The sequence below is a fragment of the Ips typographus genome, linkage group LG2 (assembly GCF_016097725.1).
Source record: "Ips typographus isolate SLU linkage group LG2, UJ_Ityp_2.0, whole genome shotgun sequence".
Lineage (NCBI taxonomy): Eukaryota > Metazoa > Arthropoda > Insecta > Coleoptera > Curculionidae > Ips > Ips typographus.
In genome coordinates, this window is record NC_138423.1 from 24,616,658 (window position 1) to 24,643,345 (window position 26,688).

General features: G+C 34.7%; 4 protein-coding genes across 8 annotated transcripts; 3 read left to right on the forward strand and 1 right to left on the reverse strand.

Annotated features, from left to right (window-relative positions):
* Positions 1-26: 26 nt before the first annotated feature.
* Positions 27-6,680, forward strand: LOC145725338 (uncharacterized). Of its 4 annotated transcripts, none has more exons than XM_081974053.1 (15): positions 27-165; positions 1,758-1,825; positions 1,878-1,969; positions 2,025-2,291; positions 2,346-2,501; positions 2,568-2,746; positions 3,260-3,341; positions 3,398-3,556; positions 3,614-3,943; positions 3,995-4,087; positions 4,304-4,509; positions 4,784-5,083; positions 5,138-5,207; positions 5,268-5,329; positions 5,768-6,680. In XM_081974053.1, the coding sequence occupies exons 2-15, from the start codon at positions 1,769-1,771 to the stop codon at positions 6,574-6,576; spliced, it is 2,862 nt and encodes a 953-aa protein (XP_081830179.1). In that variant the 5' UTR covers positions 27-165; positions 1,758-1,768; the 3' UTR covers positions 6,577-6,680. The 4 variants fall into 4 exon arrangements, with proteins under 4 accessions (XP_081830179.1, XP_081830181.1, XP_081830178.1 ...); XM_081974055.1 differs by lacking the exon at positions 27-165 and adding an exon at positions 287-346; XM_081974052.1 differs by lacking the exon at positions 27-165 and adding an exon at positions 570-785.
* A 174-nt stretch (positions 6,681-6,854) lies between these two features.
* Positions 6,855-18,945, reverse strand: LOC145725337 (NACHT and WD repeat domain-containing protein 2). Its single transcript, XM_081974051.1, has 22 exons — positions 18,726-18,945; positions 15,445-16,233; positions 14,316-14,521; positions 14,061-14,246; positions 13,652-13,819; positions 13,448-13,598; positions 12,885-13,092; positions 12,665-12,820; positions 12,317-12,612; positions 12,020-12,254; positions 11,785-11,962; positions 11,529-11,722; positions 11,247-11,478; positions 11,008-11,195; positions 10,883-10,956; positions 10,448-10,820; positions 10,268-10,392; positions 9,962-10,209; positions 9,697-9,906; positions 9,443-9,643; positions 9,257-9,391; positions 6,855-9,107 (listed from the first exon to the last, which is right to left on the reverse strand). The coding sequence occupies exons 2-22, from the start codon at positions 15,510-15,512 to the stop codon at positions 8,890-8,892; spliced, it is 4,050 nt and encodes a 1,349-aa protein (XP_081830177.1). The 5' UTR covers positions 15,513-16,233; positions 18,726-18,945; the 3' UTR covers positions 6,855-8,889.
* Positions 17,187-18,365, forward strand: LOC145725342 (leptin receptor gene-related protein). Its single transcript, XM_081974061.1, has 3 exons — positions 17,187-17,345; positions 17,667-17,741; positions 17,794-18,365. Exons 1-3 carry the CDS (start codon positions 17,311-17,313, stop codon positions 18,089-18,091), a joined length of 408 nt encoding a protein of 135 aa, XP_081830187.1. The 5' UTR covers positions 17,187-17,310; the 3' UTR covers positions 18,092-18,365.
* Positions 18,946-19,102: 157 nt separating the features above from the next.
* On the forward strand, positions 19,103-26,340 carry TER94 (Transitional endoplasmic reticulum ATPase TER94). Of its 2 annotated transcripts, none has more exons than XM_081974057.1 (10): positions 19,103-19,272; positions 20,871-21,025; positions 21,094-21,295; positions 21,359-22,376; positions 22,434-22,551; positions 24,931-25,106; positions 25,162-25,345; positions 25,405-25,697; positions 25,835-25,989; positions 26,054-26,340. In XM_081974057.1, the coding sequence occupies exons 1-10, from the start codon at positions 19,256-19,258 to the stop codon at positions 26,160-26,162; spliced, it is 2,427 nt and encodes an 808-aa protein (XP_081830183.1). In that variant the 5' UTR covers positions 19,103-19,255; the 3' UTR covers positions 26,163-26,340. The 2 variants fall into 2 exon arrangements, with proteins under 2 accessions (XP_081830183.1, XP_081830184.1); XM_081974058.1 differs by having other exon boundaries at positions 25,838-25,989.
* The last annotated feature ends 348 nt before the right edge of the window (positions 26,341-26,688 follow it).

Genomic DNA, 26,688 nt, shown 5'->3' on the forward strand with positions numbered 1-26,688 from the left:
GGCTAATAGCCAAATGACAGCTCGAAATTGAAAAGAAGACCCAACCTTTGTAAATTTTAGTGTTTTTAGTTAACGTTGCTGAAATAAGCATCTGTTATCTACTAATTATTATTTGTTTCGTTGCTTTTTGATAATATTGTAAATATTTAGTGAAAAACATAGTCGGTAAGTTTTGTGGATTGCAAAATTGTGCTGGCTTTAATAGCATACCCAACTTACTTCTTCCACTTGTTTTTACTCAGTCGAATTCCAAAAAGGTTGTTAACGCAGTATTTTTGGAATGTTAGGAAAACGAACACATTCACGATATAGGTATGCCTTTTTTAATAACAGTAAAATAGACAAAGTAAGTTCTTAATAAATTTTAGTTTCACCAGATAGAAAACTCATAATGTGCATTATAGACTTTCGCAAACAGTCATTGTCAGCTGTTTTACAGGAAACGTAGGACAAAATTAGGTTAGAATCGTCGTTTGTTTGCTCATTTTCAAAGATATTTAATTGAAATTAGTTATTACATTCGAAAAATTTTCATTTTTGGAAATTTACCGGAAATATACTTCCGTGTTTGCAACTTAATTTTTAAATGGAAATTTTTCCAGGGAAAACAACTGTCAAACTTTGTCACTGTTGTTGTGAAACTTATCATGCATTCTAATTCTAATAGCTTAAGTTAAGTGTGGTTTAGATTGTGACATTTTCACCTGTCCTGTCACAGTGTGACCCACACTTAAATTAAACTCGGCTTTCAAAACGACGGTGCAAACGGTGGTAAATGATAAAAAGTACAATAAACTTTATTTGAATTGATATTGGATTGTTGTACAATTAAAAAACGATTTATTTTTGAATTTTCAGATTTTCCAATTTTTTCCAGAAAATTACCGGAAACTTTCTGAAAAATGTTGTATACCTAACCTCAACACTTCTCAAAATAATATGAATTTTTAAAAAAATATTATTTATACATTTATCCCTTCTGGACAACATTCCCGGTATAAAAGCTTAATCTTTCGGTAACGTGACATTTTTACTATATATGGTATACAGGGTGATCAAAAGACAATTTCAAGGGTTACAAATTGGTATATTGAACCACCCTGTAACTGTCAAAATAACAGAGTTATGGGCTGTCACAGTAAAAACTGTCAAAATCATACAACTTAGTTTTAACAGTAAATAACTCACTTATTCGACGTTTTAGGTAAAAACGCTATACAGGGTGGTCAAAAGAGAATTTCAAGGGTTACAAATTGGTATATTGAACCACCCTATAATTGTCAAAATAACAGAGTTATTGACAATACAATGGAGTATTTATTGAGTGATGAGTGAGTGGTCTCTAAAATCAAATATGTATAATGCAACTAGAGATGAGGAAGTACTTACTGTACTTGAGTACTCAGTATTTGCTTCATACTCTGTTCTGTAGTAATATTATTACAAAATTCACATAATGTTTAATAATACAACTGTTATTAATAAGACAAACCCATTAATACTGCTTAGTGGACATAAGTATTGTAATAATTCAACTTTTAACAAGAACTTTCAATTCAACTAAAGTGAAGATTTGTTAGGCGAACATTTGGTCCTTAGATACCTAAATACTATTTGGATTCTGGTTTAATAAAATTTTATTGGACTTCAGTATTTTTTAAATTAGCTCTCTTTGTACCTCATTTACTCAACAAATACATACAATAATTGCAAATATCGATAAAAATTAAGAAATGTGAAAAGTATATTTTTTGCAGCTAATCCAGTCATGACAATAAGTGATGATGAGGATAACCTGACTGATGATAGCAGTCACAACTTACAAGTAAAATTTAATTTACAAAAGAAATCAAAATTATTAATATTATATATTTTAGGATGACATTTTAAAGCTGCCCATATTGTACCACTGTACCAAATGCTCCTACCAAACACCTCGGAAGCACTCTTTGAGACGTCATTTTTTCAGGTATTGACCTTATTTGTTTTACTTGTAATATATTAATTTTAGAGTAATTTTACAGCTGCAAACTGCGTCCTGGGATTAGGAACCATCAAGTGGTCCATAAAAATGACATTATTACCACCGGTCGCCGTTTTAAATGCGAATACTGTGACTACTGCTCAACAAATCTGGATGAGCTTAAAAACCATAAAGAAATTCACTCAGATCTTATTTATAGCTCGCTGGAAGAGTGCAGTAAATGTGACGACACTTTTTTCACTGTAAAAGAATGCAAAAAACATCTTGAGAGTATCCACCAAAACCCCGGAAAAGCTTGTGTTAAAAAGTAGTATTTTTACACATCTAGACAAGTGACTTTTGTAATATAATAAATTTATAGTAGTACTAAATGTATGTACTGCGATTTGGTCGATATCTCACCATGGCGGATATACAATCACACCAAACAACACCACAGAATGGAAAAATGCGCTACATGCCACTCGATCATACGAGGACTGTACCAACTGATGTTACATGATTTTTTAATTCATAAGTATGTGAAAAAAATTATAATTGAGGGTGAGACAAATCTATATCTATATAATAATATATTTTTCAGAAATTTAAAAGTGGTTCCTTCATGGAATTTGCGGTGCGTTTTGTGTTCGTACGAAGGAGACATTTATTCTTGTTATGAGCACATAACCGTTCATTCCAAGTCGAAGACTACTTTTAAAATAATGTATCAAAATCACGCATTTGGTTTTGTCAACCTGAATCGGGCCACCAAAAAATCAAGTATGTTTAATAATTTATTAAATTAATTTAAAAATAAGTACTAAAACAGTTAGTTTGGTAGTCAATTTTGTTATTGTCATTGAGAACTTTATGTTCAGAATAATTTTGTATTGGCTGTCTGAGTTTATTCTTTCTTGGTTTCAAATCAGATCACTTTTCTCTGTTTTTCTAAAGATGAAAAAAACTGAAAATTTCCGAAAATAGAGACTATTCCATCGTAGAAGCTTTTGAAAAAAAAATAACCACTAAAACAGCCAAGAGAAACAAATCTTAATAAATATTTTGACTTTGAAAGAATCTTAAATTATTATAGGTGAAAATTCCCAAAAAAAGCACTTATTTGTTCTTGAAATTTTCGTTTTTTAAATACACTGATAGAATGGGAGGTATTAAGGGTATTGTTTAACCGATTCTGTCAATCTAAAGTTAAACCACATCTTCATATACTACTTAATCACCGATTTTTGGTTCACTTAATATTTTATACCAAAAACAATTTTGACTTTTCTACAGATCTTCCAAAAGAAGACCAGAAAAAGAGTAAGGCTGACAAAACTATAGAGGAAGTACTACCTGATCAGTCTAAACCAATAAGGTAATATACCTAATGAAGTCTGACAACAAAATGTATTTATTAACAAATATTTTCAGATTCAAATGTAGCCACTGTGAGTTTACCTCCAAGTTCCGTAGAGCAATAAAAGTACACACAACCACTTTTCACCAAAATGTAGAATTAACTTGTTCCATTTGCTCTATGGGGATACAAGGCGAGTTCAAATTGTCCTGTCACAATTATTTGGTTCACAGGTTTGTTTCTCTATTACTCCATCAATGGGTAAAAACTAGAAAATACATTTATTGCAGAGAAAATGAAAGCTTTTTGCAATGGTTACTAAAGTGCACTCATTGTCAGTACCAAGGAAACGTCGCCGAAGCTTACGAGCATGGCAAGGAGCACGACAAGGAAATGGTTTCTTTTCGAGCGATATTTGATGGATCTAAGCGGGAATTGGCCACTTTTCGCTATTCGGACGAAGCAAAAAACTTGAAAGATGCCATATTAAAAGAGTTTCTACCTAATTCTAATGAGGAAAGTGATGTTGAGTTGGAAGATACTACAAGCAAGTCCATGGAAAACAAAGAAAAACCATTTCAATGCCCTATAAAGTACTGTTTGTTTGACGGTGAAAAGAAGTAATGTGGTTTAGAAAAATTTGAACCCAATGTAATTTGCTGTACTTGCAGAGATGATATGAAGGAACATTTAACAAGTTCGCATAATATTATTAAAAAATCTGATTTGGAGTCGAAGCTTCAAATGGCTATCACAACAGAAGGGTAGGTCAACTAAAACATATACAGAAATTTATGTACCGAAGAAAGTTGCAATGTTGCCATAGTAATAATAATTCAACTGGTAATTTGGTTTGTTTCTGTTGGCACAAACTTTTGAAAGGTGTGAATGCCTGGACGTCATCTTCATCTAGTTTGATTTGTCCTATATACTACCATTTTTCCCACAGGACTAGTTTAAATAAGAAAAACTATTTTTAGGGATCACAAATCTAAACCAGTGGGACGACGTTGGTATTGTTTTGCATGTTTTCACGAAAGTACTGCCGAAGAAACGGCTTACGCACATGGTGGAAGCCATGGAATGTCGACGATGACGTTTCTCACGTATGAAGATCATAAACCAGTCAGTTCAGGCACATTTACTTACTTGACTGGAAAGAATTGCGCCAATTGTAGCTACACTGGTAAGTTACTGTTTATGCAGCCAAGTAAACACAGTCACAAGTTGATAGCTTTTGTAGAGTGTAAACCCTACTTGATGTGTATTTTACACTACAATGTCAAAGCAAATAATGGTGTAGTTGTTGTGTTGTACAGGGTGTACCATAAATATATCAACAAATAGACACACTGCAAAACTCTACAAGGTGTTAAAGCATAATGCAACTTTTTCGTCAGAAGTTATGTCACACCCTGTATAAATTGAAGTAAATATTTGCTGCAATTGTCATTTTCAAGCTTACAGTACTAAGAAACTGTGCGAACACAACTCCCAGCTTCATCTTGCTGCGTACACAGAAGAGGTGGTTTTCGATGATGAAAAAAATACAGAAAATGTCAACGAAGATCACTTGTGTGCCGAATGCGGTCATAAATCGGTCACGGCTATCCAAATGGGCATTCACCAGTCCCTGGCTCATCACGAAGGAAAAAAGCGCCTTTTTTGTCCCTTTGAATATTGCTGTTTTGAGACTAAATATCCCAAACTTTTAAAAAATCACTTCTTGGACGTGCACGAAGTCAGTGAAAGTGACATTGGTGAGTGTTTGTAAGTACATATTGTAACACGTTCATTGTTTCAATCTTCTTTAGTTAATCAGGCTAAGAATTGTTTAGTGGAAGTATCCATCAGTAGTCAGAATAATGATGACAAGTTATCAAGGTATGGTTGGTTATTTGAAAATTATTGATGGTAGTTGTGTGAGTTTATTTTTAATTTTAGATTGAGCCGTGAAAATGGTTTAAAACGCAAATCACCGGAAACGCAGCTTGATTCCAAAGAAAGTAAGTCGATTTGATATAAATAAGCAATATTTCAGTTTAACAAGCAATTTTCATGTTGAAAATGTTGGTTCGACATTGTCATAGATTTAAATTTAGTGACAAAGGGTTAAAAACACAGATTTGTCAACTTAATGGTTAAGTCTATGCATGTGCATAATTTGCGGAAATCATAGTCTGTTCATAGTTGGTGATTGGTCAAGAAAACAAGACACAAGACTGTGCTGGGATTTACGCAAATGCTGCAAATGTGGACTTACCATTCATGAATGAATCAAGGGCATAACTGTACGAAACACACAATTTGTCACCATACAATCAATGACAATGCTGTACATTTTCAGGAGGTAGTGTGGCAACTTTGCACATTAAACTTAAATGAACAATAATTATTATAACAAACAAAAACGACAAATTATAATAATTTTTAAATTTACTTAGGTGAAGTGAACGATTCATGGGTTAACGCCTTGGAGAGTGACATTCTAGAAGAAGACGCCTCAAGCGATAAAGACTACAGTGAAGTAATACGAATCGAAGTGGTTAACCAGGAAGAGCAAATACCACAACTCCCGAAAAATGGTTTGCGAATTAAGTGTCAAAATCCGGGTTGCACTTATTATTGTTTATATGACGTGAACAAAATGTTAGAGCACGCTGCAAAATGCCCTAAGAAAATCAAAAAGGAACCGAAAACTCCCCAAGGAAAACGAGTTAAAATTGACCACACCCAACCAGGAAAAGTGTCTTACAAATGTTGGATGTGCGGTGTGTCTTTACTTTGTAGAGAGTCTTTAAACTCGCATACTTACGTTCACGCTAAGGAAGACAACAATTTTGACCTTAGAATCACATACACAGTCTACAAAGGGGAAACCGTACAGGACACTAAAATCATCAAGGCTAATCGTAATTTTGTACCACGATCTAGCAGCAATTATCCACTATACATCAAGTCCAAACAACTGAAAACCCCAACTATTTCTTTGGAATACAACCCCAATTTACCGGTGTTTAGTTGTGATCAATGCAACTTTAAAACCAACCTCCAGGATGCCTTGGATAAACATACCAAATTACATTGGAACGCGGAGAAAGAAGCGGCGTACAAGTCGGGAAATTGGTTTACTTGCGGGGTATGTTACTATCATTGTTTTGATTCGAAAACTTTTAAAGAACATGGGGAAACGCATAAAAATCGGCCGGTTTATAACGTTCGTAAAGTGGCTAAAGATAGTTGGACTTTTTGAACATTATATGTATGTTGTTTAAATAAAATGAAATAGTTGTTTGAACAACAGTGAATTGAGTAATCTGGTCAGTTAGTTCAGTCTAATAAAGTGGTTCTTTAGTAGGTATTTTTAATATTTTTCCCAATTTGGCTACTTTAGGATTTCACAATTTTGAATTCCCAGTTAATAAATAAAGGATTAGGATTTGAAAATCCATAAGGTTAAACACTAAACAGATCGAACTAATTATGGTACTTTTCAATTATTAAACTCTTGAGCAATGAAAATGCGCTACACATAATTGATTCCGTTTATTACTTGCATTTCAACGAATGAACCTCTTACACAAATAAACTCCCATTCCAGATGGGATTAGTGCAATAACAGATTTTTACATTTGTCTATACCGTACAGATCTGCTTTGTTAAATATGGAATTGCTTGTTTTTTTGTAGTATATGAACAAAAGTATAATGTTTCTGGAAAGCTTCAGTAAAATAAAACAATCTCTATTACTTCGCAGTAACAACAAATAAGAAATTTTTTTATAAATTAACAATCTTAACAACGTGAATCATAATCTACACACAGCTCATATAATGAGTAAAGTTGTACATATTTGGAAAAAATTGGCATTTTTAGTCCTATAATAATTATTATTTTAAAATGTAATGATAACCGATTGACATGCTCCTAGAACTAATAATTTGTGTGTTGCCCTTTTAGGCCCTACAGCTTTATCATCAATATTACATGTGTTGCTATATTGCTATCTCGGCGGGTTCACTCGTCTTTAGTAGTCACCCTGTATACACAGTAGAACGCAAAAATATCATATACCTATTTGATTTATTACTTTACAGGCGTTTTTAGGGTGAATCTTCAATATATAAACGAGTTGTTGCCAGCACAAACACGATAATATATATTTAAAATTCTGTCTCACTTATTTATTGGAGTATGTTTGAATTATTACACAGTAGTAGGAATTTTTTGTTTTACTATATAGGTATTATGTACTTATAGTTGCTCAGTTTAATATAAATTATTTAATATTATTTAAAACACTACAAAGGTCGGCACTTAACTATAGTTATAGTATAAAGGAAGTTGCCAAGATTTGCTTTTTATAGATATTTAGAAAAGGTCATATGTTTTGAATTAAAGGTGAGAAGAAGTATATGTCTCTACTGATGGGTGTTTATTGTAAAACCCACACGATCAAGGGCAGGTAGATGGAAGAAGTCATTTTTTAGAAATATAAGTACAGGGTGGCCGACTGGAAATGTCCGTTAATGTCGGTCACTATGTTAGAGGACAAAAATAGAAAAAAATCGTTTCACAAAGAAAACACATCTCTACAACATTTCTTAAAATATTTCAATATCTACAACTGTCTTTAAAATGTAATATTAAAAATTTGAACTACTACTTTTTTGTAGAATATATTCTGGAATTAGACAAGGTGTTCCTCAATAATTATGCTTAACTTGGTGTCTCGACATTGCATCCCCTCATTCAGCATTTTAGAACACCTTGTATACGCATTTATCAACACTTAATTGCAAGCAGAAACTCCTGTATATCTCCCTTCTGAGACTGTGTAAACTTACTTGATAAAATGTCTTTTTTTAATTAAGTAATGAAATCCGTTAATTTTCTTATAAGTCAAATATTGTATTAAAACAACCAACAAAGTAGTTGTACTGTTAATACAAGTATTTTAGGTTTTATCTATTTGCAATGGTTACCTACCGTTGATTTCTCATGAATTCACACCTGTATAGAATATCTGTGTTTTTAAACATTTTCTGGAACATAATGTTGATTAATATAAGGGCCGTGTGATCTTGTATGTCCTGTATAAATAATAAACAATATTCTCTCAATGGGTCAGATGATGCTATTATGCCTTTATCTTAATATCAATATAATATACATAATTATGTAATTTATTGAGTATTTAGCAAGAAAAACTCTGTGCCTGTTTAATGTTTGTCCGAGTTTTGTGCAATAATTACAGACATTATATACATTTTAACTAAATTTGTTTAATATTTTGGTTTAGTCTGTATTTATATTAATTGTTCTTGATTCCCATCATTTCATTTTTCTTTGGTCTTCTTTTTGGTTTAAATGTTTTGGTCCTTTTATAGCTGGTTGCACTGTCTGATTCTCTAAACTCTTTAAAATGTCAACGACTCTAAGACCTCCGAACTCTACAATTTTCGTTTTTTTTTTACTTCAGTTCAAATAATATTGTCAGAAACAAAAAAATTGTCTTTTTCACATAAATCCTCCTAAAACTTATTTAGTGCTGTCACTAATAAATTCAAGTGGTAATATCGTCGGTAAGTTGCCAACTTTTGCCGGTATTCTCCTCGTCGCCGTACGTTTCGTCTAATTGACTCTCTTCAATTCCGGGGCCGCGGAGTTGGAGGGTTACAATGTTTTCCTGACCCTGTAGTGCCAAAACTACGTGTTGACCGTTGCTAGTTACTTCGCAAGCTGTGATTTTCACTTTCGGAGTGTAAACCGCTAATAAGGTACCTGGAATTTGTTGCTCTACAATTATAAGTCCAATGGGAAGCACTGTTTGTGATTGGTTGAGCAAAAGAAGTAATTTTCAAGCAACTTTTTTGACAATAAAGGTTTACAGTTTGGCCATTCAAAGCTAAGACACTCTGTAGATAAATTACCTTTGTTCAAATCCCACAGTCTTATTGATCGATCCCTGCCTTCCACGTCTGTTGATAGGCAAAGAGCACCAGTAGAATCCAGTTTTAGACTGGACACTGGGGCAGTGTGTCCACTCAGAGAAAACCGGCAATTTCCTGAAATGTTATTTCAAATTCATCCTCAAAAAAACTGACAAATTATCTCACCGGTAATTAAGTCCCAAACCAAAACTCTAGCGTCTTCTAGTCCTGATATAACACAGCCACCTTGAGAGCTAATTTCCAATGATACAGTATTACAAGACGGTTTCCATTTTTTGAAAAGTGTCCCACTTTGCAAATCATACACCACAATAAAATTGGGACTTTCGTCGTCTATTTCATGACACACGCAGCACACATAGTTACCTACAACATTATTGTGTTATCAAGAACATGTGAACTGCCTAAGATAAAACTACCTTCATAAGTTATAGCACTGAGCGAAGTGATAAAATCGTGATGAGGTATTCTAAGGTCGTATAGAAGTTTCTTGGACTTTAAATTCCAAACTAGGAGGGGAAAAGGTTTTTGGGTTTCATCGCCACAGACCAGGACTCTTCCGTCCCCCGAAACCAGCAGGGAATTTAGAAATCGGTCTTCACCAGCTTTGAAAGTCGTTACACAATCACCTGTAAAGCTTTTACCATACCAATACTGCAAATTATTTATTATAAAGTTACTTACCACTCTCTAGATTCATTAAATTAATATACATTCTATTCCTATGTAGGGCTACCAGATGGCTTTTATCGTGCAAACCATAAAAGGGCATTTTCTGGTTCATTACTCCTTTGAGTTTAGTGACAAAACTACCATTATTCAAATTGTAAATTCTCAATTCTCTTCTACACAGCACGATGCACTTAAACTCGTCTATGGGAATTAGATTGGTAGGATGTGGAATGCCCGTTAACGTTCTAACTGGTTTGCACCTTAAAATAACCCATACAAATTAACTGGTCAGTTTTCACTATTGCTTACTATACATACTCTATAATATCCCACACGCAAATACTTTCGTTACACGTTGAAATTGTAATTATAAATCTATTGGAGTTGGGGATTCTCACTAATAAGTCTAATTTGACTGGATTTTGTGGATCTACTAAATTATCCTGAAACATTGTAATCGTTATAATACTAATGTTAATACAGCTAAAAATAGACCACCTCTTTGCCATCCAAAACTTCCACATTTAAAGGAATTAAAGTCAAAACGGGAGGGTTCTGACACGTTTTGTACAGACTCGCAATTTGACCTTCTCTCCGTCTGTCTCTTAAAAATGTGTAGAGTTGAGCATAAAACTGTTTTCCGTCATAATTTAAAGTTCCACTATGTCGTTCCAGAAACTCTTTCAATGTCAGTACAAAATCACTGGAAATTGCCTTGGGCAAGGCAATATCCTCGAGCACTTGAAACACACTAGAACCGCAAAGCTTGTCGTAGATCCAGGATATATTAGACAAGTATTGAGAAGTTTCCAGGTTTCGGTTCAAATGATAATAGTGATACGGTAGCTCATCTAGTTTTCTCCTATTATAACTAGAAATTTAGAATATTTCAGTATTACCAAGATACCAGAATTTGCCTACCAAAAAACCTACCATTTTCCAAAATCATTGACTTGAGTAACCAATCGAGCTTGCAAATTAGGTGGTTTGTCTTGCCACCATTTACCCTAAAAACAAAACGAATTAACGATTTTTCTACAATGACCTAAACCACGTACTTCGTAATAGTTGAATAAAGTCTCATGGGCCCAACTTTTAAATTTGTTGTACCTATTCAACACTGCTTTTCTCAGTAAATTGTCTTTCCATTGAATGCCCAGTACGCCTCCTGTTAAAGACCAGATTAAAAAGGGCGCTAGGTGCTTTATAAGTCTGGGCCATGCCAAACAAGCTGGAGCCCAAGGAACTGAAAAACACTTGTTAACTTGACAACAAAAAAGTAGATAACACACAGTACCAAACGTGGTGCTGCTGTGAAAATTGTCATCAAACGCCAGCAAATCCAACATTTCTGAATCGGTCACTCCATGTTTGCTGCAAGTGATTAAAGCTAAAGAATGTTCAACTTGTGGCTGACCTAAGATGTTTTCTAGTTCTTCCAACATGAAATCGAGTTGTTCTGGTAGATTACCCTTGGTGTGAATTTCGTGGTCTTTCTCCGTCCACCAGGATGTTTGCCATGCTAAAACCTGCATATAAACGTCAAAATAGTCAGAACAAGGTCTTGAAAACATCCTACCTTGGAGTACAAAGGTATAGTGCACTCCTGCACTGATTTCAGAACACAATCTTGAATTTTGGAGCTGATACTATGATTGTACTGCATAACACTGGACATAAGGATGGTTTTTGCTTCAGATTGTCCTAACATGGGCATATTCACGTACGAATTTTCTGGTAAATGTGATTTTAAATCTTGATGCATTTTACTTCCTACAAAAGTAACATTAATGCAATTCATTGATCATGGAACATATTTATATAAAAAATATTACCTTCTGCCACGGAAATTATTAACTTAACATTATCAGGCAACTTCTTAGGTATCCACTTTATACTGGTCGAACTGTACTCTTTCACTTGATCCAACCCATCCACGACAATAATTAATGGACGCTGCAAACTGTTTGCTTTTAGTAAATTGGGCAAAACTTTTTCGTATTCTTCCATATTCTGCATTAAAAATCTCAATTTAATGTGATTGGTTAGCCCATTTGCTCTGCCACTTACATGAGTACAGTAACACTTGTGTCCGTGAGCTAAAATGGAGCACTGATTCGTTATAGAGCTGAGCAATTGTTCCAAAGTGCTACTCTGAGCACTGATTCCTACAAATCTTAGGATGAGAAAAGCTTCGGGGAGTTTTGAAGGGCACTGAATGGCTATTTTTGATAAAAGGGTGGTTTTTCCGCACCCACTAGGTCCTACCAACACCAATGGATGGGACTTGTCACTTGAAAGGTAACTGATTTGAATATTAACTGAGTTAGTATTAATTAATTTTCTTAAGTTAGTTTTTAATCTTACGAATAAGTTTCTTCCAAAGTCCTCTCGCGATTAATGCTACATTGAGAAGCTTTTTGACAAAAATACGTCTGTTGATTCAGCTCTTCAAATAAACTAGCTTCAATTCCATAACTTGGCCTTATCATACTCTTATTCGTATGTTCTTCTATGATCCCATCAATAGTTTCCTGCAAATGTTTCTGCAGATGTGTAGTTACAGTATCCACATAATCTTTATGTTCAGGAATGTCCAAGTTTAGTCCAGATTCAGAATATTTCACTTGTATCCGGACTATATGTTTCTCAGTCAGTTGGTCCTGCAATTCAGATTTTAAGTGTAAAAAAGTGGTGTTAAAAAGTTAAATTTACTCGAAGATCTTTCTGAAGAGCGTTCAGTCTTCTGCTTGCTTCTTCTTCACCGCGAGTGGGATTGTCGGGGGTTTTAGGTGTTGGAGTGTAAACTCGATTCATCCATATGCACCTTTTGGCCATTTCTTGACTCATAAACACGGTATTATGGACTTCCTGTAAAATTTAGTTTGGTAAGACTGTTATGTTAGTCTAGAAGTTCTTGTAATATATAAATTACTTGTTCGACCACTGTAGTTAAGTAGCTATCTTTCAGTTCTCCAGTAAATACTTGAATTAGCACAGCCAACATTTTATCAATTTCATCTGCCCATTCCTGAAAAGCCTGCTCCCTTTCGGTTAGTGAGCTTTGGTTGAAGCCGGGTATGTGACAGGAAATTGGTCTAAGTCTATAGCAAGGTGGTTGGGCATCACTGTCTAGCATATACCTAAAAGAAAAGCAGTAGTGTTCAAATGATGGAAGAAAATTGAAGAAACTAGTCTGAATTGAATTATTAAAGTAAGAGTTTCTTTGGACATAACAAAACAAAAAACGTTGAATATTTTGAGAGAATCATTGACAATAAATCTATTTGCTACAGCTTGGTAACTATTGTTGCAGTCCACAGAAAGAGAGAAAGAACCACATCGACGACAGTAAAAGGAGGAAGTGATGAAGAGAGATCATCCAGGAGATTCTTTGTCAAGAGAAAATTATTAACTGTCCATATAAAAGTAAATTAACTTTCCAGAAAAGTCTGTTTTTGGGACTGTTGGGACTAACTGCTTGGCTTGGCTACTTACCATTTCTTGAGCAAACCTTGGGCAGTTTGATTATCGGTACCTTCAAGCGCCATTTTGAAATCAGTGCTCTCAATAGTTATAGGAAGCAACTGAGTTCCAAGCGAATTGTTGAGAAATAGTACTGGAATCACGTAGGCGACTTCCATTTGTCCTTTTTAAAAAATTAGAAATTTTTAAAATGAAAACGGTGGAAACTTTGCTTACTTGTAAGTTCTCCAATGCACAGTTCGGGAAATTCGTGATCTTGTTGCTTTTCCAGTAAAGTTTTCCAGTGCAGATCGACGATATGCAGTTCGTAACCTCTAGAGCGGCAATACTGTCTCAGTGTCGGATACACTATGTTGTGTAGAGAGCCTTTTTCTATTGTACAGTCTGAAGACAATTTATAGAAATATCTGTTATCTCAAACAAAACAACATAATTTGTAGGAAAACACATTAGATAATCAAAAATAGTTTGGACACCCGGTAGAGTTATTAACACTTTAGTGCCAAAAATATGATTTGATTTTTATTTATATCTGAGTGCATCCGGGATTCCGCGGCATTTTATTTATATAAACCTTATACAGGTATTAATAGCTACAGGTTAACTTTCTTTAAGTTTCACACACCTTGAGAATCAGCCGCGCAGACGTAGATAACAATTTTTCTACTTCTTAAGGAAGCCTTCACGTGAGCTATCCTACCCATCACCAAGTGCTGCAAGTTTTCCGTGAGACAGGACAATTCTTTAGGGACGTCGTCGGCGAGTTTTTCGAAACCCTTGGGGCTCAAAGGAGATGAAATTGACATTGAATCTAAAATCATTTAATATAAAATTTTGTTGACAAACAAGAATTCAGGGAAAAAAAGGCAAAGTTGTTCACCTGAAGTTCCTTTTATTAGTTTGGCCAAACTGGGATTTTTTAGATCCGTTAGTGGTTTTGGCCCTGTGGGAGCTTGCTGTATACCATAGGGTTGCCCAGCAGTGCTCGGTTCCAATATCACCCCACTGTGAGGGGTGGTGATGTGATTTAGTAACGTTTGTTGCTTTTCCGATGGCAGAGACGTTCTGACTTGATAACTGGCCGACCTTCGGGTAGAAAAAACCAAAGCGTTTATTGCAGGTAGAAATAATAAATTTAAGCTTAAGATACACTGTCTTTTTGCCATGTCCTCGGTCCAATTTTTGGCCAAGGCCGTTTTGCCGGCAGCCTCCCTATGAAAACACTCTCTAAAACTAGGTCAAAACATCCCAGATCGCGAAATGACGTCATTGTTGCGCTTTATGACGTCAATACGTACACTTTCAGTTCTGTTATTGAACCAAGTTCTGTGCGTAAGTGGCAAGTATAAAAATATGTATTGAATATACAATCATTTAAGAAAATATGCACTACATTGTAAAACAAAAAGGTGGATTTATGCATGATATGATATAGGCCAATCAGAGAGGCGATTCCACCCGTGCGATATGCCTGTATTTTAATTGACAGTTGGCTCCAAAACAAAACTCAATTTGAGCCACCGTGTTTTTCATATACCTACAGAGGATGCACCAATTTATTTGAATCTTTTCTGTGATGCACTATTCAAGTTGAAACTTTATATACAGGGTGTCAAAATGATATAAGAATAGGTTTGTGACTAGTTTTTGACACAACCTATGTTGCGGTTGGTACTTTTCTAGGTTCAAGAATTGAAATTTCTGATGTTTAGAATATAAAATCTCTTTATTATTCAAACTGTACTCATTATTAATGAAAAAACTTGTATCTACATTTTTATAGATTTTATATCTTCCAGAGAGTGCAAATTTTACATTTTTTTACTATTTAACACAAATATTCTACTTTCTAACATTTCTTTAAAAAAAAGCAATAAGAGACTTTTTGTATTTTGGTTTACGCGTGTGTTTATTAACTAACTTTCTAAATATCAAAAAAACGATTGTTTTGACCTATTTAATTCTCGTCCACTCTGTATAAACCATATAAAATAAACTAGAATACTCACTCTTCTGATCTTTGTGACATGTTATCTTTGTCCTTGTGGGCTTGCCCACTGCTGCAGGAGTTTCCCATGATTGTGTCCTGTCCTATATCAGTGGTCCGTAATTTTGTTAACGTTTATCAACCTGTTTTTCGCTGATGTTAGGTTGTTTACTTGTCCCCTTGGATCCATAATCGTTTATAAAATTTCATATGCGGCACCACTGAACACTTTTTTAATTTATGACTTCTATTCTTTCTATTTTAATTCCCCTTTTTGTTTTTTAATCTTTTTTTAACATTAATAAATGTTTGATGTAAAACACTGAACTATATGCACACAAAACGGGATAGACAACTTAACCACAAACTTAAAAGTTTTTTTAATAAAATAATATCACAGAAACATTTTTGACAAACCTTTAATAACTCGTCAATAGCTAAAAAATAAAATGATACACCGACATCCCGTTTCACCGTTTACAAGTGACTTTGCGCCCCGTAAAAAAAAAACCGCGCTCTTCCCTCCCTGATTAGGCTAATTAACGCCACATCTCTTCGAGATTTCCCGATTAAACGCCGAAATTTCTCAATTATGACGGGAATTTTCGTGGGAAATTGTTTTTGTTCGCGGACCAGCGACGAAAATAAATATTTTCTAGTAGAGTGTCGTGCGAGCAGGTTGGCATGGCGGTATGACGTCAGTGCGCGTCGCGACGCTTCAATACGACGACGTAGATTTTGGATCGATTTCTTTCGCTCTGCTGTATACCAGGGCTATGAACGTTTCATGACTCCGTTAATTTGGTATTACCTAGGATATTTAAAAAATTTGTATATTAGAAAAAGTTCTGCTTTTAAAATGTATAGAGTTGAGGCTCTAATAAAATAGATCACTAATTAAATAACACATTTTATTAAATCTATAACATTTTATGTGGAGATCAACTTAACTTAAGCCAGGTTGTAAGCTTATCTAACCGATTATATAGACAAAATAAGACACAAACTAGGAACACTTAACTCAATGATAATCGATTTGTGAACGGTCGATAGTTTAGCACATGCACTGTGTTAGAACATCTCTAGCCCAGCACAGGCGCTTTTGACATTTGTTGTGACGTTGATGTGTCATTTGTCTGTCAACTTTTATTATTCTTCCATTATTCACTGTTTACATTTTTCTCTACTGTTTTGTATTTTTTGAAATTGTGAGTTTTAAAATAATGTTTACATAAAAAACCACTTGGAAGCAGTGCAATTAAATAAGATTATTCTCATTGTCGCAAACAATTCACATTGAAAATGGCAGGCATAAAATGTAAGTGTAACAACAGAGAATGCTATTTGTGATATTCACATATTTTTTATTTATTAAGCTAGTGCAGGTACATGATTTATAATTAATTATCTTCTCATTGCTGATTACAAATATCTTAAAAAGTCTTGATATCTTTGTTGTTTTTTTTTTATCTTGATACCTATATCAGTATGGTTCCTTGTCCTTGTCACCTGGCTAAATATATCTGATTGACTCATTTAAATGATTTAGGACACTCTTTAACAAACTCTTTATTATACAAATTCATATTTTATAGACTAATTTAAAAGGGGGACAAAACCAAAGTCAGTTAATTAAGTTAATGATAATCAGTTTTGGGTCTTAAACCATCCTTACAGCTTTACAGTAACATCAGAGACACCAAAATAAGTAACACTTAATTTTCAGATCACATAATGAACTTATTATTGTGATCAATCTCAGAATAAATTATTGTACAAGTTGAGAATCAAAATTAAATTGATAAAACTCAGTACTTTAGCTTAGTTATTATTACTAGCAAAATGACTTGAATATAAGTTGACTTTATTAATATATAATTTTTGTTTCATGTTCCTTCTTGCTGTTCTATGGATTTGTTCAGCGTAAGTAATCATACTACTATAATTATATTTTTTGTTTGTGTTGTTAAAACCTGTTATAACTATTTTGCAACATTTTTTTTATCACAACCACTGTTCTGTGTAAGCAAATTAGGTAAAGAAAGCTTGCATAATGCAGTTCAACAGTGGTGCTGTATTTTAAATATTTCAAGTAGGGTAATCTAGTATAAAATAGTACAACATACACAATTTGGTGTAAAACTGATGCTTTTTACCAACACTAACATGTTTGGCAATTTTTGTAACATTTCAAAATGTACAACCAACTTAACTATCTTTTTTACTACACTAACATATTTGCAGATTGGTTTCACTAGCATTTGCTGGCTCAGTTGGCATGACATTTGTCATCTTAGCATGTGCATTACCACAATATGGGTAAGTCTGTTGCATTCTAGTGACTTGTGTGGTAAATTACAAATATTTTTAGGCTTTGGTGGCCATTTTTTGTGGTCTTATTCTACATTCTCGCGCCAATACCAACCCTCATGGCCAGAAGATACCATGATCACTCAGGATCAAGCAATTCATGTCTTGAAACTGCAATTTTTCTCACTGTCGGTATTTTAGTTTGTTCCTTTGCCTTGCCTATAGTTCTGGCCAGGGGCAATATTATACACTGGGGTGCTAGTTGGTTAACTTTAGCCGGTAATGCTATAGTTTATTGCACATTGCTAGGTTTCTTTTTGGCCTTTGAAGCGGACGATTCTGATTATAACATGTGGTAATCTGAGTAAATTTTATAATGTATAAAAGTCCTGGAGTAATATAGATATCCAGCTGGGGTAATTTAGTGTTTCACTTTTTGGTTAGTGTTTATATACAAAAATTGGACAAAATATAAATAGGAGAAGAAGTATTTATATTCATTAGTTCACTAGGAAAAAATCGAATAAATTACTGACTAGGAGGTATACAGACTTTCATTCATTGTAAACATTTACTCTTTTTTAAATACTTGTCCTTATCACAGAGTAATATATTTTAATTTTAAACTGGAAAGAGACATTTTATTGCATTTACCAATCAGAAATGAATTAATAGGCGCTATTTAAGATAAAAGTATATAATTGGGTCTTAAGTTTTTGATTTTCAAATTATTAATTACAATGGGGACAGTAGTAAGTTTGTCCTTAAACTTTGCATTTATATGAAACAATATTTTTATGTTCTCACACTTGTATAATATGATAATGGGAATAAAAGGTATAAAGTGTTTGTATTATTATTGTATAAGTACATGGCACAAATTCTTATTAAAGATATTATTGTAATCGTAAAACCATAATGTATGTGCTGTTTATTAATTACTAATTTAATTTGTTTTAAATTGCAACAACTTGAGAAAAATGTTATATTTACCTTCTATGTAAAATCATTTCCTCAACTTAGGTATTTCCTTTTTACATTTATTAACATTATAATGTGTAAATTATATTCTACTTAAAACAATATATTTTTATGACTGAAATTATATGTCTCAATTATGCTCTGCATAACTTGTTAATTTAAATTTTAAAATTCTAAAATAGAATAAAAAATAATTTGAAAGCTGAAAGTTTAATTTCTTCCACAGGAAATCACGTGATATCAATACACAATTCCTCAGATGGTCATGTGATCAGCGTAAGACATCTGACAATTTAAATTAGGACACTGTAATACCGACCGAAAACTGCCGATTCATTTTCCATATCGTCAAACGTCAACGTTTAGCTGTGAAAAACTGAAAAAGCTACGTCATTCTGTTGAGTTGAGCAAAGTTGGTTTTGTTGGAGTCACAAATTTTCCCATTATTCTAGTAAAATTATCCTGAAAAGGCCGTGATCTCCCGCTGAACGTTATACGGAACATTTCCTCGAAAGCCCAGTGAATTCACGCAGGTGAACGAAATGGCCGATCAACAAAAGTAAGTTGTTCCTTTGTTCACTATTTACCGGTAACTCATTTTCATGATATTCGTTCAAATTTTTATGATTGTCGTCATGGCCGATAAACCATTTTTCATCTAGCGCTATTAATAAACCGTTTTATACCGAATTTCGTTTATTCTCTGAACATCCTCCTTCCAATTTGCTTATTCACAAAATTATATTTATATATCAGCCATTTTTTTTTATCAGTTGGTGTGCAGAGGAAAATCGCCTGATTTGTAGCGTGTAGCAACATGCAATAACCACAAAATAGGTTAAACTGTAAACACAGGGCTTATGTGGACAATACTATAAAAATAAAGCTGGTTATTTTAGGAGATTGAAAAGTGCTTATTCATCTTGTGCATTTCAGTGTTTTGATTTATATGTTGATAAAATGTGCAATTAAATGCTCTTGGAAAAGTTGGTTTTATGTAGTTTTAGTGGAAAAAATAAAAAATGTTGAGAAACATGTATGTATTCTGTTGCTAATTGGTGCTAGCAGATTTTGGATTGTATTAATAAATCTGTCTGTCATCTCAATCAAGTAAAAAAAAAACAGTAATGCTGGGTCCTACTTTGGTACTCTACCAACATTGCAAATGTTTTTGAACTTGGAAATGCAGCTTTATTAGTGATTCTAGTGTTGAAAAAGTGTTTTGCTTTGTCAAAGAAGCAAATATTCATTATGTTTGAGAATAACATGGATTTCCATAAAATGAACCTGTTCTCAAATCTTCCTAACAAGGGTGGTTCACTAGACAGGCAATCAATCAATTGTAGAAAGAAGAGCTTGCTGCTATTTTTTATTATGCCCCAAGTACCAGAATAAATTTTATTAATGATAAACAAAAAATCATAAAGAAGTAGCTGATAAATACAAATATGAGAAAAAAAGATAGATAGAATCAACAAGTTACAGCTAACAATTTTTTAACATTTGCAATTTTCAATTAACCAAGATGTTTTGAACAGCACCCATAATACACAGAGCTTATTTAATACTATAGGTACATCTCTAAGTCTTAAATTGCTAAGGGGCTAATAGGTAGCAAGCAAGGTTGCCAGATTTATTCATAAATCTGTCGCGGACTCTTTGGTCCTAATGGGTCAAGTACCCAATTTAGACGGTTCCTAAAAATCACTAACTGTGACATCTCTGGCTTTTATTATGATGTTTAAACTACTTTTGTACAACTGGTTGTGATAGGCTCTTATAAAATCGAGATTAATATGGTAAAATACACTTCTTACTCTTTTCATAGAGGCTTTTGTGATGGATAAAAACTGTGGTATGGTAGGGTAAGTCTCATCTTTTGTTCTTCAACAAAAATCAGTTTCTTTAAGTTGGTAAAGGAGGTAGTCAAACAAATAGTTGTTTATTGGGTATAAACTCAGCATATTGTGATAAAATTTGCCTAACAGGCACTTAATCTCACTTCTAATAATCATCAAATTACATGAAAACTTCTTTACTTACTACTGATAAAATTGCTACAACCTCTATTAAGATTTTGCAATTATTTTGCGCTATTATACTGTTTCTGAGCCTTTTTTTACGTTTTTTGCCATACAACGTTTTTCTTGTATTTAGTGATGATTTAGCAACCGCGATTTTGCGCAAAAAGGACAGGCCAAACAGGCTTATCGTCGAGGAAGCGGTCAACGACGATAACTCCGTGGTCGCTTTGTCCCAAGCCAAAATGGATGAGTTGCAGCTTTTCCGAGGTGACACAGTTCTCCTGAAAGGTAAAGCAACATTAAAGGGTGCCTAAAAAAACAATCTGCACCATTTTTGCTTTGATTGCGTTTAACAGGCAAGCGGCGAAAAGAAACGGTCTGCATAGTTTTGTCAGATGACAGTTGCAGCGATGAAAAAATTCGAATGAATAGGAATGTGAGAAATAATTTGCGGGTCAGACTATCAGATGTTGTCTCCATTCAACCTTGTCCTGATGTGAAGTATGGAAAGCGGATACATGTTCTTCCTATCGACGACACTGTGGAAGGTCTTACTGGGTAATATTTTATGCTTTTAAAATTCTAAAACCGAGTGGTACGTACATTTTGGACATTTTGCAGTAATCTTTTTGAAGTATATTTGAAGCCTTACTTCCTTGAAGCCTACAGACCGATTCACAAAGACGACGTGTTTATAGTGAGAGGAGGAATGCGAGCTGTCGAATTCAAAGTGGTAGAAACCGATCCTTCTCCATTTTGCATTGTCGCTCCCGATACTGTTATTCATTGCGATGGAGATCCAATTAAGCGCGAAGAAGAAGAGGAAGCTCTTAATGCAGTTGGTTACGACGATATTGGAGGCTGCCGAAAACAATTGGCACAAATTAAAGAGATGGTCGAATTGCCTCTTCGGCATCCATCTCTTTTCAAAGCTATCGGTGTTAAACCACCAAGAGGAATTTTGTTATACGGTCCTCCCGGTACTGGAAAAACTCTAATTGCTCGTGCTGTCGCTAACGAGACTGGAGCGTTCTTCTTTTTGATTAACGGACCTGAAATTATGAGTAAATTGGCTGGAGAATCTGAGAGTAACTTGAGGAAAGCTTTTGAAGAAGCTGACAAAAACTCCCCAGCTATCATCTTTATTGATGAATTAGATGCTATCGCTCCGAAACGAGAGAAAACTCATGGTGAAGTGGAAAGACGTATTGTCTCTCAACTGCTAACTTTGATGGACGGCATGAAGAAATCCTCTCACGTGATCGTAATGGCTGCCACTAACCGACCGAATTCTATCGATGCCGCTTTGAGACGTTTTGGACGATTCGACCGGGAAATCGATATTGGAATCCCTGACGCTACTGGCCGTTTAGAAATTCTGCGAATCCACACTAAAAACATGAAGTTGGCCGATGACGTGGACCTGGAGCAAATCGCCGCCGAAACCCACGGTCACGTGGGTGCTGATTTGGCGTCGCTTTGTTCCGAAGCAGCTCTACAGCAAATTCGTGAAAAGATGGATTTGATCGATTTGGAAGACGACCAAATCGACGCGGAAGTGTTGAATAGCTTAGCCGTTACCATGGAAAACTTCCGCTACGCTATGACCAAGAGCAGTCCCAGCGCTCTCAGAGAGACCGTAAGTCCATTAATTCAATCACTTTTTTTTCTGTAATGTACGGCACACTTTGTTTAGGTGGTTGAAGTGCCTAATGTCACTTGGGAAGACATTGGCGGTTTGGCTAATGTGAAGAATGAACTCCAGGAGTTGGTGCAATATCCGGTTGAACATCCGGACAAGTTCCTCAAATTTGGTAAGTTACTTCTAATTACCTGCTTTTGTTATATAATAGATATATTCAAGCACTGAGTAAGTAAAATATGGTTACCACAGATTTGATTACACGGTTTTGTTTTGTTTTCTTTTCTTCAACCTCAAAGGTACCTTGATGTATAGTCATCGGCATTAATTCGGCCGTTGCACGTTATTGACGTTTAACGCGCTGAGTTGTCAGAGGTTTTTCCTTATCATCCAAACGCGAATTTTTCATACATTTCGTATTTTTATATAGATATGTACCTACACAGTATAACAAAATAATTAGCTTAGTATATATAATATAATTTACTTTAAAATTAGGTGCTCCATCGTTTTTTGACAGGTCGTGAATGGCGGTCAGGGACGCCATTTTGTCTGTCATTTACTAAATTTCCTTTTGACTGAGGTGCAACATCGTTTTTTGTCGAGAAATTCAAAATGGCCGTCATCTTGTCTGTCATTTTCAAAATTTCCGTAAAATTTCTTTTAATGTGAAATGCAACATCGTTTTTTGAAGAGAAATTTAAAATGGCGGTTAGGAACGCCATTTTGTTTGTCATTTTCTTAATCTACGCGAAATTTGCTTTAAATTGAGATGCAACATCGTTGGCGGTCAGGGACGCTATTATGTTTATCATTTTTTTAATTTACTCAAAATTTCCTTTAAAATGAGATGCAACATCGTTTTTTGAAGAGAAATTCAAAATGGCGGTCAGGGACGCCATTTTGTCTGTTATTTTCTGAAATTACGCGAAATTTTCTTTAAAATGAGATGCAACATCGTTTTTTGACAGGAAATTCAAAATGGCAGTCAGGAACGCTATTTTTTCTGTCATTTTCTAAATTTACGCAAAATTTTCTTTAAAATGAGGTGCAACATCGTTTTTTGACAGAAAATTTAAAATGTCGGTCAGGGACGCTATTTTTTCTGTCATTTTTCGAATCTTCGCAAAAGTTCCTTCAAAATGAGATGCAACATCGTTTTTTCTGCAGAGGAATTCAAACTGGCGGTCAGGGACGCCATTTTGTCTGTCATTTTCTGAATTTACGCGAAATTTGATTTAAATTGAGATGCAACATCGTTTTTTGAGAGAAAATTTAAAATGGCGGTCAGGGACGTCATTTTCTGAATTTACGCGAAATTTTCTTTAAAATGAGATGCAACATCGTTTTTTAACAGAAAATTCAAAATGGCGGTCAGGGACGCTATTATGTTTATCATTTTTTTAATCTACTCAAAATTTCCTTTAAAATGAGATGCAACATCGTTTTTTGAAGAGAAATTCAAAATGGCGGTCAGGGACGGCATTTTGTCTGTTATTTTCTGAAATTACGCGAAATTTGCTTTAAATTGATTCTACGCGAAATTTTCTTTAAAATGAGATGCAACATCGTTTTTTGACAGAAAATTCAAAATGGCGGTCAGGGACGCTATTTTTTCTGTCAGTTTTCGAATCTTTGCAAAATTTCCTTCAAGATCAGATGCAACATCGTTTTTTGACAAGAAATTGACGCCATTTTGACTGTCATTTTCTAAATATACGTAAATTTAAATATACTCCAATAAATAAGGATTATTAACTGTATTGAATAATATGGGATTCACAATAATTTTTAAAACATTTTTAAACCACAACAAGAACAGCAAACTGTGCTAACTGGCAATGCAGCTCCCTCTGTGTTTCGAAAATATCCAAAATACTAATTTCGATTTTTTGACGGTTTCTTCGAGTTTTATTTAGTTTTTATTTTGTGTAGTACTTTTGATATTCTCAGTAACTGAAACATACAGGTGTGGTAAATCCAAAAGCGACCATAGGAAAACCGTGTAACGGACAGAGAAACGTAGGTAATTGCATGCGCGGGAGAAAGACAGAATACGAAAAAAATATCAAGTAGGCCATATTTTTAGCGCGCTGTTGCCAAACGCCGTAAGTATTCAATACCCTCGACAAACTTACTTACGGCGTTTGGCAACAGCGCGCTAAAAATATGGCCTACTTGATATTTTTTTCGTATTCTGTCTTTCTCCCGCGCATGCAATTACCTACGTTTCTCTGTCCGTTACACGGTTTTCCTATGGTCGCTTTTGGATTTACCACACCTGTATATCTAAGCACAGTCAAACGTAAAAGCAATTAAAAAATAGCTGATTTCACTCATTTCAAATTGTTAAATATCAAGGCAATTGCAAGAACTACAAAATTGCTAATTTTACTCATTTTAACAACTGTCAAACTTAAAAATTTAAAAGTGCTAATAGCATCTCATTTTTGAGAGTATAGTAGAGTAATAAATTAACAAACACTTTTGCTTTCATAATTTGTCGTATCAAAAAAAAAAACATCATTTTTATAAATGACATTTTAATTAGGTATGCAACCGTCCAGAGGTGTGCTCTTCTACGGTCCTCCAGGTTGCGGTAAAACTTTGCTGGCCAAAGCCATCGCTAACGAGTGTCAAGCCAACTTCATTTCCGTCAAGGGTCCCGAATTGTTGACGATGTGGTTCGGTGAGTCCGAAGCCAACGTCAGGGACATTTTCGATAAGGTATTTACAGTTTTTGGACTATTGTTTGGGTTTTCATTTTTTGTGATAATTTCAGGCTAGATCAGCTGCACCCTGTGTGCTATTCTTTGACGAATTGGATTCCATCGCCAAATCTAGAGGTGGCAACGTCGGAGATGCCGGTGGCGCTGCCGATCGTGTAATCAATCAAATTCTAACCGAAATGGATGGAATGGGAGCGAAAAAGAACGTTTTTATCATCGGAGCTACGAATAGACCAGGTTGGACTTTCTGGTTTCAGGATTTTTTAGGAAATATTTTCAAACAAGTGTTGTTACAGACATTATCGATCCTGCTATTTTGCGTCCTGGCCGTCTCGATCAGTTAATCTACATCCCGCTGCCGGATGAAAAGTCAAGAGAGCAAATCTTCAGGGCCAATCTGAGGAAATCGCCCGTTGCCAAAGACGTGGATTTGACCTATATCGCTAAAGTGACTCACGGATTTTCGGGAGCTGATCTGACCGAAATCTGTCAAAGGGCTTGCAAATTGGCTATTAGGCAATCAATTGAAGCTGAGATTAGAAGGGAACGCGAAAGAGCTGCTAATCCCGCTGCTGCCGTTGCTATGGATGTAAGTGTTACGTAAATTCATAGTTAAAACACGATTTAGTGAAAGACAAACAAGTATTAATTTATCAAGCAGATTCCTGTTCCATATTTTACTGAATTTATCAATGACCCTGGATTTTTGTATTTTTCTATTTTCAGCTGGACGAAGACGATCCTGTGCCAGAAATAACCAGAGCTCATTTTGAAGAAGCGATGCGCTTTGCGCGTCGCTCCGTCTCCGACAACGATATCCGCAAATACGAAATGTTCGCGCAAACGCTGCAGCAATCCAGAGGTTTTGGAACTAACTTCAGGTTAGTAAATTTAAAGATTTTTTTAAGAAAAGAAGTGTTTAAGGCTGCGATTTTTTGTTAAAAGGTTCCCGGCAAATCAAGGTGCTCCAGCTCAAGGTGGACAAGCGCCTGTGCCCGCCACTCCCGGCGATCAAGCCAACTTTGACGATCCTGCCGATGATTTATATAGTTAGGAACGTTTCTGGAAATTGGTCGCGGTGCAGAAAAAAGTTTTTATATATCTGTATTTATTTCAATCACAGATTGAACTATTTAGCGTTAATTGATATTTTTTTTGGTTTCTTTCGTACCTTTTCGTTTCAGTACTAGTGTTTTCAATTACAAAATAAATAAAACCCTTTCAATGGTTTACTTTAAGGTTTTATTAGTTTCCCGAAATACCTCAACAGTAGGTTATTGCATATGTATGGTCGACGGCATTAATGGGAGCAATGCACGTCATCAGTGAGTTTGACATTTTGAAAATGCATTACTATTGCTTCATAGACTTACAAGATAGACTTGTTTATTAACTTTTTAACTTCTAGCCAACAATAATACACATTCTAAAAGCTACTGTCCCACAGTCGGCTCAAGTTATGGCGTTGATGCCAAAATTGCGGACTGAGACGCCATTTTGTCTGTCATTTTCCACAACTACGTTAAATTCCCTATAAAATGAGGTGCAACATGGTTTTTTGACTAAAAATTCAAAATGGC

Coding starts and splice junctions, on each gene's coding strand:
- LOC145725338 (XM_081974052.1), top strand. Junction 1,970..2,024: donor TTGAGACGTCATTTTTTCAG/GTATTGACCTTA, acceptor GTAATTTTACAG/CTGCAAACTGCGTCCTGGGA. Junction 5,330..5,767: donor GCAGCTTGATTCCAAAGAAA/GTAAGTCGATTT, acceptor AAATTTACTTAG/GTGAAGTGAACGATTCATGG.
- LOC145725337 (XM_081974051.1), bottom strand. CDS start 15,512: ATGGGAAACTCCTGCAGCAGTGGGCAAGCCCACAAGGACAAAGATAAC. Junction 12,821..12,884: donor TAACTACAGTGGTCGAACAA/GTAATTTATATA, acceptor TAAATTTTACAG/GAAGTCCATAATACCGTGTT. Junction 9,392..9,442: donor GGTTTGGGACTTAATTACCG/GTGAGATAATTT, acceptor ATAACATTTCAG/GAAATTGCCGGTTTTCTCTG.
- LOC145725342 (XM_081974061.1), top strand. CDS start 17,311: ATGTTCCTTCTTGCTGTTCTATGGATTTGTTCAGC. Junction 17,346..17,666: donor GTTCTATGGATTTGTTCAGC/GTAAGTAATCAT, acceptor ACATATTTGCAG/ATTGGTTTCACTAGCATTTG. Junction 17,742..17,793: donor TGTGCATTACCACAATATGG/GTAAGTCTGTTG, acceptor AAATATTTTTAG/GCTTTGGTGGCCATTTTTTG.
- TER94 (XM_081974057.1), top strand. Junction 22,552..24,930: donor GGACAAGTTCCTCAAATTTG/GTAAGTTACTTC, acceptor CATTTTAATTAG/GTATGCAACCGTCCAGAGGT. Junction 25,698..25,834: donor CTGCTGCCGTTGCTATGGAT/GTAAGTGTTACG, acceptor TTCTATTTTCAG/CTGGACGAAGACGATCCTGT.